This window comes from Staurois parvus, unplaced genomic scaffold, assembly GCF_062004578.1.
Source record: "Staurois parvus isolate SC_StPar_1 unplaced genomic scaffold, SC_StPar_1.0 ptg000576l, whole genome shotgun sequence".
In the NCBI taxonomy this organism is placed as follows: Eukaryota; Metazoa; Chordata; class Amphibia; order Anura; family Ranidae; genus Staurois; species Staurois parvus.
The window spans coordinates 3,447,625-3,461,300 of record NW_028318372.1 but is presented as its reverse complement, the minus strand read 5'-3'; the positions used below and the strand labels follow the sequence as shown (position 1 = coordinate 3,461,300).

General features: G+C 44.4%; 1 protein-coding gene across 1 annotated transcript in view; it reads left to right on the top strand.

Annotated features, from left to right (window-relative positions):
* ANKIB1 (ankyrin repeat and IBR domain containing 1) overlaps window positions 1-13,676 on the top strand; it is a 219,450-nt gene that overhangs the window by 88,877 nt on the left and 116,897 nt on the right. The window contains exons 3-4 of the mRNA XM_089692132.1: window positions 6,206-6,506; window positions 7,672-7,854. Of these exons, the coding sequence (XP_089548258.1) occupies window positions 6,206-6,506; window positions 7,672-7,854 (484 nt within the window). The remainder of the gene's footprint in view (window positions 1-6,205; window positions 6,507-7,671; window positions 7,855-13,676) is intronic.

Here is a 13,676-nt window from a genome sequence, read left to right as displayed (position 1 = left end):
TGGCCCTCTGTTTAGAGGTTTTGGAGGCCCCTGCTGTACAGTCACAGGCTGGAGCAGATCCCAGACTACCTGGGCTCAGAGAAAGTGGGCTGAATGATGCTGGCTATCAAACTGAGGACATCTATTGGCAGAAAGAAAGTAATCTCTGGATTGAAGAAAATGCTGCAAAAGGTATTTTTTGTTTTTTTTACATTTTAATGGACTATTCTCTTTCATCTTGTTGTTTTTGGCTGGAGTTCTTCTTTAATACTTCAATGGAAACACCTGAACTCAATAATTTTGTACGGATATCCACATACCTCTGCCATATATTTTATAATCGGGTAGTAGATCATGTTTGCCATTTAGAATTGTGGATTTTTGCTTCAAGACGGTTATTGCACAATTCATATCTGGTTGCAGTCTTTTTGTTTTTCATGTACCGTGTCCCTACAGATGAACGGGAGGCTTTATCTATTCTATACTCATATCAGTTTGGCTTTTTATTAACATTTCATGTTGTGTTGGTTATTACCTTGTGATTTGTCTACTGAATATTCATGCTTTAATTTAATCAAGTGAGCACCATGTTATCCGGCCGCTTGATTTGAACGTCAAGAGTCTGGATCTTTAGAACCTGGATTAAAACTTTGGATGGAGCAGGGAAAGCTTTGATACTTTGTCCAAACCCTAATGGGATGACATTTTTTTTCTGAAACATTATGTATTATTATCATTTAAAAAGAAAAAAAAAATCGCCTTTTTATTATTATTTTTTTTTTTAAACACTTTTCAGATCTTTTCATCCTTCATTCCATCTCAGTGCTGCTGATATCCTCCAGCCTTTTTTCAGTCACTTCCTCTACACATATACGGATGCACAGCATTTCTCTGCTGGTGACAACATACAATTCCTGGCAGCAGCATGGCCATTTGTAGTCTCTACTGCAAGTGAAGTTGTCACCCATAAATTCCGGAACAAGAATCTTCATGGCAGGATTACTGAGTATTATTGTAATAAAAGCTGCAGGTTTGAAAAGGTTGAAAGACTTTTGAAATTACTTTACTTTTAAATTACCGTATTTTTCACACCATAAGATGCACCTAGATTTTAGAGGAGGAAAACGGGAAAAAAAATATTCTGAACCAATGGACTGCAGACATAGTACAGGAGATGACCAGAGACTGTAGTACAGGAGATGACCAGAGACTGTAGTACAGGAGATGACCAGAGACTGTAGTACAGGAGATGACCAGAGACTGTAGTACAGGAGATGACCAGAGACTGTAGTACAGGAGATGACCAGAGACTGTAGTACAGGAGATGACCAGAGACTGCGGACACAATACAGGAGATGGACCAGAGACTGCGGACATAGTACAGGAGATGGACCATAGACTGCGGTCATAGTACACTAGATGACCAGAGACTGCGGACACAGTACAGGAGATGGACCAGAGACTGCGGACACAGTACAGGAGATGGACCAGAGACTGCGGATATAGTACAGGAGATGACCAGAGACTGCGGACCTTTGGGGAGCGGGTAACCGAAGTTGACAGGTACCAGCTCCCACTTCTGCGGAGTTGTCCTTCCCCCTCCCTCCCCATAATCTTCTGAGACACATGACAGATCCCAGAAGACTACAAGGCCATCCACAAAGCACAGTGTTTCTCGCACATGCACAGTGGGCACCTGGCTGTGAAGCCGCAATCTGTCACAGCCGGGTGCCTATGTCGGGTGCCGGGGAGAGAAGACTGAGGACACCGCTGGACCGAGGAACACGTAGGACCGCTGGAGGTCTGCAGAGAAGAGCCAAGCGTCCGGCCCAGTATTCAAACATGGCGAGACTTACCGGGCCAGCCGCTCCATATTCGCTCCATAAGACACACAGACTTTTTTCCCCATTTTTTGGGAAGGAAAAAGTGCGTCTTATGGAGCTAAAAATACGGTAACTGACCTGAGCACACAACTTTTTTGCCAGAAAATTACTTAAAACCCCAAACAGAGAAAAATATTTGCTGAAAGCAGAGACTCTAGAATAAAATGGTGGGAGTTCCAAAGTTTTTTTTTTTTTTTTTTTTTTTTTTTTTTAACGGTGCATGATATTTATACAAATATTCATCAAACGCATACTTTCTGTAAAAATAAATAAATACATTTTAGTGCATACATACACAATGTAATACCCAACTTTTTGGCAAGTATAAAAGGTGGGGTGGCACTGAATAAAACTGATACCAAACATGTCAAGCCTTAAAACTGCATGCTATACCTGTTGAGAAAAAAGTTTGGATGCCCATGAAATTGCCAAAATTGCCCATAGGTGACTCTTTAAAAGCCTTTATAGGTCATCAGTTTAGAAAAGCTCATTAATTATGAACGTAGAATTACTGCTTTCTTTTTGACTTTACAGCAATACCTCACATGTGTGGAGCAATTTGTGTTTACATAAATGTGCGTGCCCCATGGGGTTGCTTTTAATTTTTTCTTTTTTATTATTATACATTTTTAACACTTGTATATTTTTTCCATTTAATTTTATTACCATCACAACAGAGCTAACAACATCAATAGTTACTATGTCTTTAAGTGTTGTCCAGGCATAACCTAAATATACCACCCTCCCCCCCATCATTTAATACTCTATATGACATTATCTTTCAAAATCCTACATGCTCGGAGTTCGGTTCCTGTTGATGTATGCATGCCACCAGAACTATGTCTCCCAATAGCCCTTCACATGTAGCATGTGTACAGGCTCTTGGGACTCGAGGCAGCAGTATTGTTTTGCTGTAAAAGAAATGTGGAGTCGAACAGAGAGGGTTTGAGGATACAGTGGGACAAAAAAGTATTTAGTCAGCCACCAATTGTGCAAGTTCTCCTACTTAAAAAGATGAGAGAGGCCTGTAATTGTCATCATAGGTAGACCTCAACTACGGGAGACAAAATGAGAAAAAATATCCAGACAATCACCTTGGCTGATTTGGTGGAAAATAAGTATTTGGTCACCTACAAACAAGCAAGATTTCTGGCTATCACAGACCTGTACCTTCTTCTTTAAGAGGCTCCTCTGTCCTGCACTCATTACCTGTATCAATGGCACCTGTTTAAACTTGTTATCAGTATAAAAGACACCTGTCCACAACCTCAAACAGTCACACTCCAAACTCCACTATGGTGAAGACCAAAGATCTGGCGAAGGACAACAGAAACAAAATTGTAGATCTGCACTAGGCTGGGAAGACTAAATCTGCAATAGGCAAGCAGCTTGGTGTGAACAAATCAACTGTGGGAGCAATAATTAGAAAATGGAAGACATATAAGACCACTGATAATCTCCCTCGATCTGGGGCTCTACGCAAGATCTCACCCCGTGGGGTCAAAATTATTACAAGAACGGTGAGCAAAAATCCCAGGACCACACGGGGGGACCTAGTGAATGACCTGCAGAGAGCTGGGACCAACATAACAAAGGCTACCATCAGTAACACACTACGCCGCCAGGGACTCAGATCCTGCAGTGCCAGACGTGTCCCCCTGCTTAACCTCCTTGGCGGTATGATTCCTTCTGATTTTTTGTGCTGAAAGCGGTACCATTTTTTCGCATGGAAATAGTTTTTTATTGTAGGCTGTAATTTTTAGGAAAATTTCCCCACAAATCATTATCACTCAATTCTGTAAGTGGTTCTGATTTACTATCGCTGTTCTCTAGCCGGTCTAAAACCGCTTTTGACGTAAAGGGACGCTTTTTGGACGCCATGGACTTTTCTAAGTTTCCAGGCAGAAAGAACAGACAAAATGCAGGCAGGGCGCAGGACAAAGCACTCGGGACAAAATGTATGTGAAATGGGATGAAACAGCAATGTTTTACTATTTAAAATTGAAAAAAAAAAAATGACATTTTTAAAATTTTTTAAATTTCCCGCCGCCGGCGGCGCCCGTACGTCCCGACGTCACGGGGACCGGAACACAGAAGCCGGATGCCGGCATCGGCCGGAGGAGATGGCCGGGGACGCTGCAGGGGACACATCGTGGGAACGAAGGACAAGGTAAGTGCTGCAGGGACCCCCAGAGCAGCGCCGCATGGTAAGCCCGAGTGTAGCTCGGGGTTACCGCTTGTGGTATAGAAATTCTACCCCGAGCTACACTCGGGAAAACCGCCAGGGAGGTTAAGCCAGTACATGTCCGGGCCCGTCTGAAGTTTGCTAGAGAGCATTTGGATGATCCAGAAGAGGATTGGGAGAACGTCATATGGTCAGATGAAACCAAAACAGAACTGCTTGGTAGGAGAGTTGCATCCAAAGAACACCATACCTACTGTGAAGCATGGGGTGGCAGCATCATGCTTTGGGGCTGTTTCTCTGCAAAGGGACCAGGACGACTGATCCATGTACATGACAGAATGAATGGGGCCATGTATCGTGAGATTTTGAGTGCAAACCTCCTTCCATTAGCAAGGGCATTGAAGATGAAACGTGGCTGGGTCTTCCAACATGACAATGATCCCAAACATACCGCCCGGGCAACGAACGAGTGGCTTCGTAAGAAGCATTTCAAGGTCCTGGAGTGGCCTAGCCAGTCTCCAGATCTCAACACCATAGAAAACCTTTGGAGGGAGTTGAAAGTCCGTGTTGCCCAGCGACAGCCCCAAAACATCACTGCTCTAGAGGAGATCTGCATGGAGGAATGGGCCAACATACCAGCAACAGTGTGTGCCAACCTTGTGAAGACTTACAGGAAACGTTTGACCTCTGTCATTGCCAACAAAGGATATATAACAAAGTATTGAGATGAACTTTTGATATTGACCAAATACTTATTTTCCACCATAATTTGCAAATAAATTCTTTCCAAATCAGCCAATGTGATTGTCTGGATTTTTCTTCTCATTTTGTCTCTCATAGTTGAGGTCTACCTATGATGCCAATTACTTGCACAATTGGTGGCTGACTAAATACTTTTTTGCCCCACTGTAGGTGAAAGGCTGTCATCCAGCTGGTGGGGCTGGAAAACCTGTTTGTGATTTTTCGTTAAGTAAGGGCACATGGCGTTGTCAGCCCAAACAGGAAGTTAGAAGCACACTGGATTTCTGGCAGATCCTCTAGCAGCTTGGTTGGGTTTTTATTGAAGTGCTGCTTCTACTGATCTGGGGGAGCAAAATAATATCCTGTAAAAAGAGTCTCTGCAAATATAAAGCTGAACTCCAGGCAAGCTGCTGAGTACACAAATGAAATCTAAAGAAGGGAGAAGGACAAGGATTGTCCATCCATTGCTGATATTTTCACAGCTCTCACTGACAGCACAGTCCTTCCTGGAAGTGAAGAAGACCTGGTCTGTCTCTGCTGGATTTTTCACTTCTCTTTACAGGTCTCCTCCCCAACCCCACCATGTGTCAGAACAGTGCAAAGAGAGGCCGCACATTGATGAGCTAATCTTTGTCACTCTGCTCTCTCCCACAATCAGCATGCTTCTTTTGCTACAGCATATCTGACTGGCTCCTTTTTGCTTTTACCTTCTGTGAACTTTACTGTCTAGACTGTACAATAAACTTCAAGAGGCTGATAAAAAAACAAAGTACTTTACCATGCTTGCATTTAAAAAATACATTTAATGCGGAATTCCACCCAAAAGGGGAAGTTCCGCTTTAGATTGATCCCCCACTCTCCATTAAGGATTGGCACCTTTGGGGAGTGGGGGGGGAGTGTACCCGAATTTGACAGGTACTCGCCTAGGCGATCGGAAGCGGACGTTGTCCTCCTCCCCTCCCTCCCCGAAGTCTTGTGGGACACATTACAGGTCCCAGAAGACTACGGGCCATTCAGGAAGCGCAGTGCTACTCATGCAGGCGCAGTGAGCACCCGGCTGTGAAGCCGCAAGCTGTCACAGCTGGGTGCCCATACTGAAGATGTCGGAGCCTGGAATACAGGATGGCGGGGGCAACGGGGTATCGTGGGACAGGTGAGTGGCTGTTTTTTAAAAGTCAGCAGCTACAGTTTTTATAGCTGCTGACTTATATTTTTTTACAGAGTGAGTGGAACTCCGCTTTAATGATGTATTAACAATTACAGAGCTGCATTAAACTAGGACTAAAGGCAAAACTTTATTTTACTCTGGACGTGCACAGCCTGTTTGACTTTAGTAAATCAACCCCATTATGTTCACTCATGTTCTTGTTATGTATCATTCTCTGTCTATCATCCATCTTTTTTTTTTTTGTTACAGGGCTTTTCTTATTGGGAAAGACGGGAATCCCAACAAACGCAACATTCACAATGAGAGTTCTATGCACTTGCTTTGTATGGGATCCGATCTGCGGATCTCAGAAGGTGCTCTAGACCACCGCTTGCCCCGACCAGTGGATGACGACCGCAGGAGGTCTGAGTGTTTACGGATGTTTCTAGAGTGGAAAGGAGCAAAGCTTGACCATGGCGAGTACGAGAGGGCTGCACTCGATGCCACGGACAACAAGAAGAACACACCTTTGCACTATGCTGCTGCCTCAGGGATGAAAACTTGTATTGAGGTAAGGTGATGGGCAAATAAATGGGACATAAGTAGAGCATTATGAACTGATGTTGGTGAAATAAATTGCCAACCGACTTTTTATATCTCTAAGGGACAATGATGTCAAGTTCTGTACACCCACTCCTGCCAAGCCAACCAGAGCCCCGTCCCCCCCACCCCATCCCCGGATCTGCCAAGCCACCCAAGGTTTTCCTTGGCTCTGCCCAGAGTACCCCCGGCTTTGCCATACTGCCCAGTGTTTCTCTCAGCTCTGCTGTGCTTCCCAGTGTTCCCCCCCCCGTTCTGCAATGCAGCCCAGGGTTCACCTCTGACTCTGCCCAGAGTACTCCTGCCATGCTACCCAGAGTTTCTTCCGGCTATGCCATGCCACCGAGGGCTCCCCCTGGATCTGCCATGTTGCCCAGGGTTCCCCCTCGGCTCCATGTCCAGTGAGGAGATATAGAGCCACTGCTCTTGTGCACAGTGCTGGACATGGAGGTAGCAGTCATTGGCTCTTGCTGCTGTCAATCATAGCCTGCTAGGAGGCGAGGCAGAGCTGCACTTTGTGTGTCAATGGACATACAGATCCTGCCTTGTGATTGAGCTTGCAGGAGTGCCCCCATTGCACGCTGGCTTTATTATTTTAAAAAAATAGGTTTGCAATCACTTTTAATGACTTTTAATGACTTGTTTGAATGACTTTGTTTAATGACTCCGGTGGTGAACTGTCCCTTAGTGTCATTGCGCCTATGACTATGGACCCTGCTTTTGTCTTGATGATGTCAGGACTACTGAAGTATGGGGAGACTAAGCTGCGGGGACTAGTCTAACTGCAGAGAGGAGTGGAGGACTTTTTTTTTTTTTTTGCCCTCATAGACTAGAACATGTAGGCTTAGCCTCGCTGCATGGAATAACTTTTTAGTTGCCTGAAGTTTGGCTTTAAGTAATATTCAGGCCTGAAATGTGTGCAAAATATTAATCAAATGTTCAAATAGGGTTGACTGGTTTTTGAAACCAAAGACAGGAAGTGTGTTATTCTCAGGATTTCCAGGTGAAATTTCCACTTAAAAAAAACTAATGACACCATCACATCTGAGGACCAGTAAGCCAAGATCTATAAAATTGTTATTTTTTAGTTGCAATTTAATTATGAAATAATGAGCATCGTATGTTTTTTCTAACAGCTACTAGTGAGGAATGGAAGTAACCTCTTTGCTGAAAATGAGAACAAGGACACCCCCTGTGACTGCTCTGAGAAACAGAACCACAAGGACCTGGCGCTCAAACTGGAGTCTCAGATGGTGTTCTCGCGGGACCCAGAGGCAGACGACATTGAAGCAGAATACGCCGCCTTAGACAAGCGAGAGGTAGGTTTTGATTTCTGTTAGCATTGACTATCTGTGTACTGAACTACACTGGGAGTGTCACAGTGATACATAAATTCACAGTGAAGGTATTAGTAAGGGCCAGTGTTAGAGACTTTTGTATACTTCATAACTTTTTCATTATTGGGGATGCAAAAAATAACTTTTTCACCTGTCAATGAATTCTGAAAGGTCTCCGAGGAACTAAAATCAAAAGCATGCCCGCATTAGGACCTTCAAAGACAATCAACACTGGCCCTAAGGATACTTTAATCCTAAAGGCTAATGTACATGGACGCATCGATCCTTATGCCTGTGTGTAGGCCATAATGGCCTTCTTTGCCTGCACGGGATGCACAGGTGATCCATGCATCTGCTTGCAGGCAATCCCATTCATGTCTATTATGAAGCAATGGTTGTACTGGCATAGCCATTGGTCCCAGTTTGATCCATGCATCTGCATGCAGGCAATCCCATTCATGTCTATTATGATGCAATGGTTGTACTGGCACAGCCATTGGTCCCAGTTTTGATCCATGCATCTGCGTGCAGGCAATCCCATTCATGTCCCAATTGGACAACTGTGTTTGTGGGGGGTGTGTCCCTGAACATACACATTTATGTGTTCGGCAACACGCACCCTCACGGCTGTCAAATTGGGACCAGCGCCTGTGTCTGTGTCACACAACACCTGTGCATCCCATGTAGGAAAAGATAGCCCTTTGCGCGTCCAAACAGATTGGCATGCCTGTGTCAATGAGCCCAACATGGAGCCAGCACCTGTGTTGGGTCTGAAATTGATTGTTTTACCTGAGAGGTATCCCTTTTCTTTATTGAATAAGCCCAAAGGGTCGTGATACACATTACAATCTAACCATACAAACCTTTGTACAGCCAACTCTCAGGTTACTGCTAAGGGGACAGGACAACTGCACCGCATCAAAGGGATGATGGATGGGGCAATGTATCGATAAATCTTGGGTGAGAACCTTCTTTCCTCAGCCAGGGCATTGAAAATGGGTTGTGGATGGGTGTTCCAGCATGACAATGACCCAAAACACACAGCCAAGGCAACAAAGGAGTGGCTCAAGAAGAAGCACATTAAGGTCCTGGAGTGGCCTAACCAGTCTCCAGAGCTTAATCCGATTGAAAATCTGTAGAGGGAGCTGAAAGTTTGAGTTGCCAAATGTCAGCCACCAAACCTTAATGACTTGGAGAGGGTCTGCCAAGAGGAGTGGGCCAAAATTCCTCCTGAGATGTGTGCAAACCTGGTGGCCAACTACAGGAAACGTCTGACTTCTGTGATTGCCAACAAGGGATTTGCCACCAAGTACTAAGTCATGTTTTGTGAAGGGGATCAAATACTTATTTCCTTCATGAACATGCAAATCTGTGCATAATTTGTTAGACATACATTTCTTTTGAATTTTTTTTTGCTATTCTGTCTCTGTGTTACAATACACCTACCATTCGATTTTTAGACCGATCATTTCTTTGTGAGATGGCAAACATTCAAAATCAGCAGGGGATCAAATACTTATTTCCTTCACTGTATCTTCTCTCAAGCGTCTCTTCTCCTCCAGAGGGAATAAGTTTAATGTTTGTAGTCTTTCCTCATAACTGAGGTCCTCCAGTCCCCTTATTAATTTTATTGCTCTTTGCTGGACTCTCTCCAGCTCAAGCACATCCTTCCTGATCATTGGTGACCAGAACTGGAATACATACTCCAGATGTGGCCGAACCAGAGTTTTTTTTATAACGTGGCAGGATTATAGTTTTATCTCTGGAGTAAATTCCCCTTTTTATGCATGCTAGCATTTTGTTAGCTTTGCTTGCTGCAGCTTGGCATTGCATGTCTTCTACTGGGACCTCCAGATCCTTTTCTGTCCTGGATTCCCCCAGAGGTTCTCCACCTAGCGTGTTACTTGCATTTATATTTTTAGCCCCAAGTGCATTACTTTACATTTTTCAACATGAAACCTCTTTTGCCATGTATATGCCCACTCCTTAATTTTATTGAAGTCTTCTTGTACAGTTTCTATATCCTGCTGTGATGTTATTGCAGGATATATAAACTTTACAAAAAATATCTCAATAAAGGGCGTGGGCAAATACATGAGGTTTAATGTTGAAAAATGTAAAGTAATGCACTTGGGGGCTAAAAATATGTAAGAACTCCATCCACGTGGTTCCGAGTGGCCCATGTGGATGAAGTGATTGCTGAAACAAAAAAGTCTTATGCAAAGGGGCTGCCTGGTGTGTTCATTTTCTTTTTTGGGTGTTGGGATGGTGGTGACAGCGCTAGACAAGATGAAGAGTTAGCCTGCTCCCAGTCAGGTTGAGACACAGAGAAGCTGAAGTGGAGCATTTCCGTTGTAACTCCCTTCAGGATATGGTTGTCCACCTATGGCCACCCACAGTTGGGTGCTGACACAGTTGCCCACCTCAACTACACCTCCAGTAGTGCTTTATCTGCTGTTGTGGCAGATGGTGAGGCAGCCATCTTTGGAATTCTGAGTACACTATCATACTAGGGCCAATTTGTGGGACCTTTAACCTACCATCATGGCTTTGGAGTGTGGGAGCAAACCAGAGTACCCAGAGGAATGTAAACTCCATGCAGATAGTGTCCTGATGGGACTTCGACTAAAGACACCAGTGCTGTAAGATGGAAGTGCTAGCCACTAGGCCACTGGAGAACTTTTAAAGACCTGGTACAGTTGCCCACCCCACTTTCCCACACCTCCTGAGGTGCTTTATCTACTGTTGTGGCAGATGGTGAGACAGCCACCCTTGTGCTCAGTAGAATATCATACTAGGGTCAATTTTTGAGATTGGAGCTAGTTAATTTACCAGCATGTGTTTGGAGTCTGGGAGTAAACCAGAGTACCCAGAGGCAACTTGTGCATGCACAGGGAGAACATGTAAACTCCATGCAGATGTCCTGATAGGACTTGAACTGAGGACCCTAGTGCTACAACGCAGAAGTGCTAACCACTAAGCCACTGTTTGAAGCATCCTTCATGAGCTTTCATGCCCTGGTATAGCTCCCCACCCTACTATCCGACATTTTCTGTAGTTTTACCTTTTCCTGGCAGCATGCGCAGCACTGGATGTGAAATTGTGCCACGTTTTGAATCGCTTTACAAATGAAAGGAGAAACATTTTGTGGAAGCAGCAAGCCGAGTTTACAGACTGGCCCGTCTTTTCTGAATGAACGGAATAGCCACTTTGAAAGGAACATCATTTTACTCTCTTCTTATCTGAATTGCACAGATGAATTGAGTAAATATTGTTAGTGTTTGGTGTAGGTCGCAGGTCAGACGCAAAGTATGGGTTGCGGACCCAAGGCAGATGTGTAGATGACGTAGCTCCATCAAATGTGAAATCAATAGTGATTTAGAAAATGCAGGATGTGGAATATGTAGGGTATAAAGCCGAAGCCTCAAATTATGCATCTATGTCACAAGCTGCCACAGGCAAAATATAGGCTTAATGATGATCTGCTGACAGCAGCACAGAAGTGTCTGACTCCTCACATGAAAGGAAGAAGACATCACTGGGCTCATTTTGGAAAATCCGCTAGTTGGGCTGCTTACTGAGAACTTGCAGAGCGCTGGGGAGAGACTATAATTCCAAGATTGATTCAGATGGCATTCTGCTAAATTAATTTAAAAATAAAATCGGAATTACAGAGCAGAAATTACAGCCTGACCTTTACTGTAAAAAAACAAAGGCAAAAACAGATCGGTTTAATTAAAGAAAAGTTATTTCCAAAAATAACACACCTTACATTATTACAAGATTTTAATTAAAAGCTTTTTCCACTCTTTCACATTTTTACTTTCTTTGCTGTTCCGTATTTTGGTTACAGAATTGTAATTGCACCCCCTAGTGCTTACACTTAATTGCCAAAAGTATTGGGACACCTGCCTTTCCACACTCATGAACTTTAATGGTATCTCAGTGTTAGTGCGTAGGGTTCAATATTGGGTTGGCCCCGCCCTTTGCAGCTATAACAGCTTCAACCCTTCTGGGAAGGCTGTCCACAAGGTTTAGGAGGGTGTCTATGGGAAGGTTTGACCATTCTTCCAGAAGGGCATGTGTGAGGTCAGGCACTGATGTCGGACGAGAAGGCCTGGCTCACAGTCTTTGCTCTAATTCATCTCAAAGGTTTTCTATGGGGTTGAGGTCAGGACTCTGTGCAGGCCAAGCAATTCCTCCACCCCAAACTCGCTCATCCATGTCTTTGTGGACCTTGCTTTGTGAACTGGTGTGCAGTCATGTTGGAACAGGAAGGGGCCATCCCCAAACTCTTTCCACAAAGTTGGGAGCATGAAATTGTCCAAAATGTTTTGGTATGCTGATGCCTTAAGAGTTCCCTTCACTGGAACTAAAGGTGCAAGCCCAACCCTTGAAAAACAACCCCACACCATAATCCCCCCTCCACCAAACTTTACACTTGGCACAATGCAGTCAGGCAAGTACTGTTCTCCTGGCAACCACCAAACCCAAACACATCCATCGGATTGCCAGACAGAGAAGTGTGATTGGTCACTCCAGAGAATACGTCTCCACTGCTCTAGAGTCCAATGGTGGCGTGCTTTACACCACTGCATCCGACACTTATTGCACAGGTGACATCTTATCACGGTACCACGCTTGAACTCACTGAGCTCCTGAGAGTGACCCATTCTTTTCACAACTCTTTGTAGAACCAGTCTGCATGCCTAGGTGCTTGATTTTATACAGCTGTGCCATGGAGGTGATTGGAACACCTGAATCCAATGATTTGGAGGGCTGGCCCAATACTTTTGGCAATATAGTGTATCTTTGTATCAGTAAGTATATTACGCATTCCTGGTTAACACCCCAGTAGCACTGGGTGCGATTTGCATGCCATGCAAATCGTATGCCAATCGGTGCGGTTCCGACTTGGTTGGTCCGATTTCCGAAGTAGTACATTCACTACTTTTTGTGCAATTTGCATAGACATCTGTGTCAAATGTATTGCAAATCGCACCTGAAATTGGCACGTCCCCCAACTTTGAAATTGTGTGGCTTCACTGTAAGTCTCACGATTTCAAAGTCTGGCTTGATGTGATTGGGGGGTTAAGTGGAGTTCCAGTCAGTTCTGTGTTTATTAAAAGTCAGCAGCTACAAAAACTGTAGCTGCTGACTTTTAATAAACACACACTCACCTGTCCCAGGGTCCAGTGATGTATTCACCCGCGCCATCCCTTCTCTGCCTCTTCTCTCCCTGGCGCCAGCATTACAACTGTGGGCACCAGGCTGTGACAGCTTGCGGCTTCACAGCTGGGTGCCCACTGCGCGTGCGTGAGTTGTGCATTCTCATTGGTCTGGCAGTCTTCTGGGAGCTGTGAAGGTTCCCAGGAGACTGTTGGAGGAAGGAGGGGGCTGAACTGCGAAGGGAGCTGGAAGTGGGAGCGGGTACCTGTCAAAAATAGGTATCCGCTTCCCCCCCAAAAGGTGCCAAATATGGCAGTGGAGGGGGGGAGGAGGCAAATAAGCGGAGCTTCTGCTTTTGAGTGGAACTCCGCTTTAAAGTATAACTTAATGCATTTTTTTTGGTTTTGGATAGAGTGGAGATGGGTTAGATTACTTGTCAGTTTTTATTGCTGCCTATGCCCAAATTAGGGAGAATCATCCTCTCTATTTGTCCTGTTTATCAATGAAAGTGAAAGTAAAGAAAATCACACATTTCGGGTTGTCCCCAGAAAAGTAATTTTGGAGAAATTTTCCAATGGGGAACCTGATTCTGGTGACTTGGGGGTCCCCAAGGAATTCCCTTAATTTACAGGGAT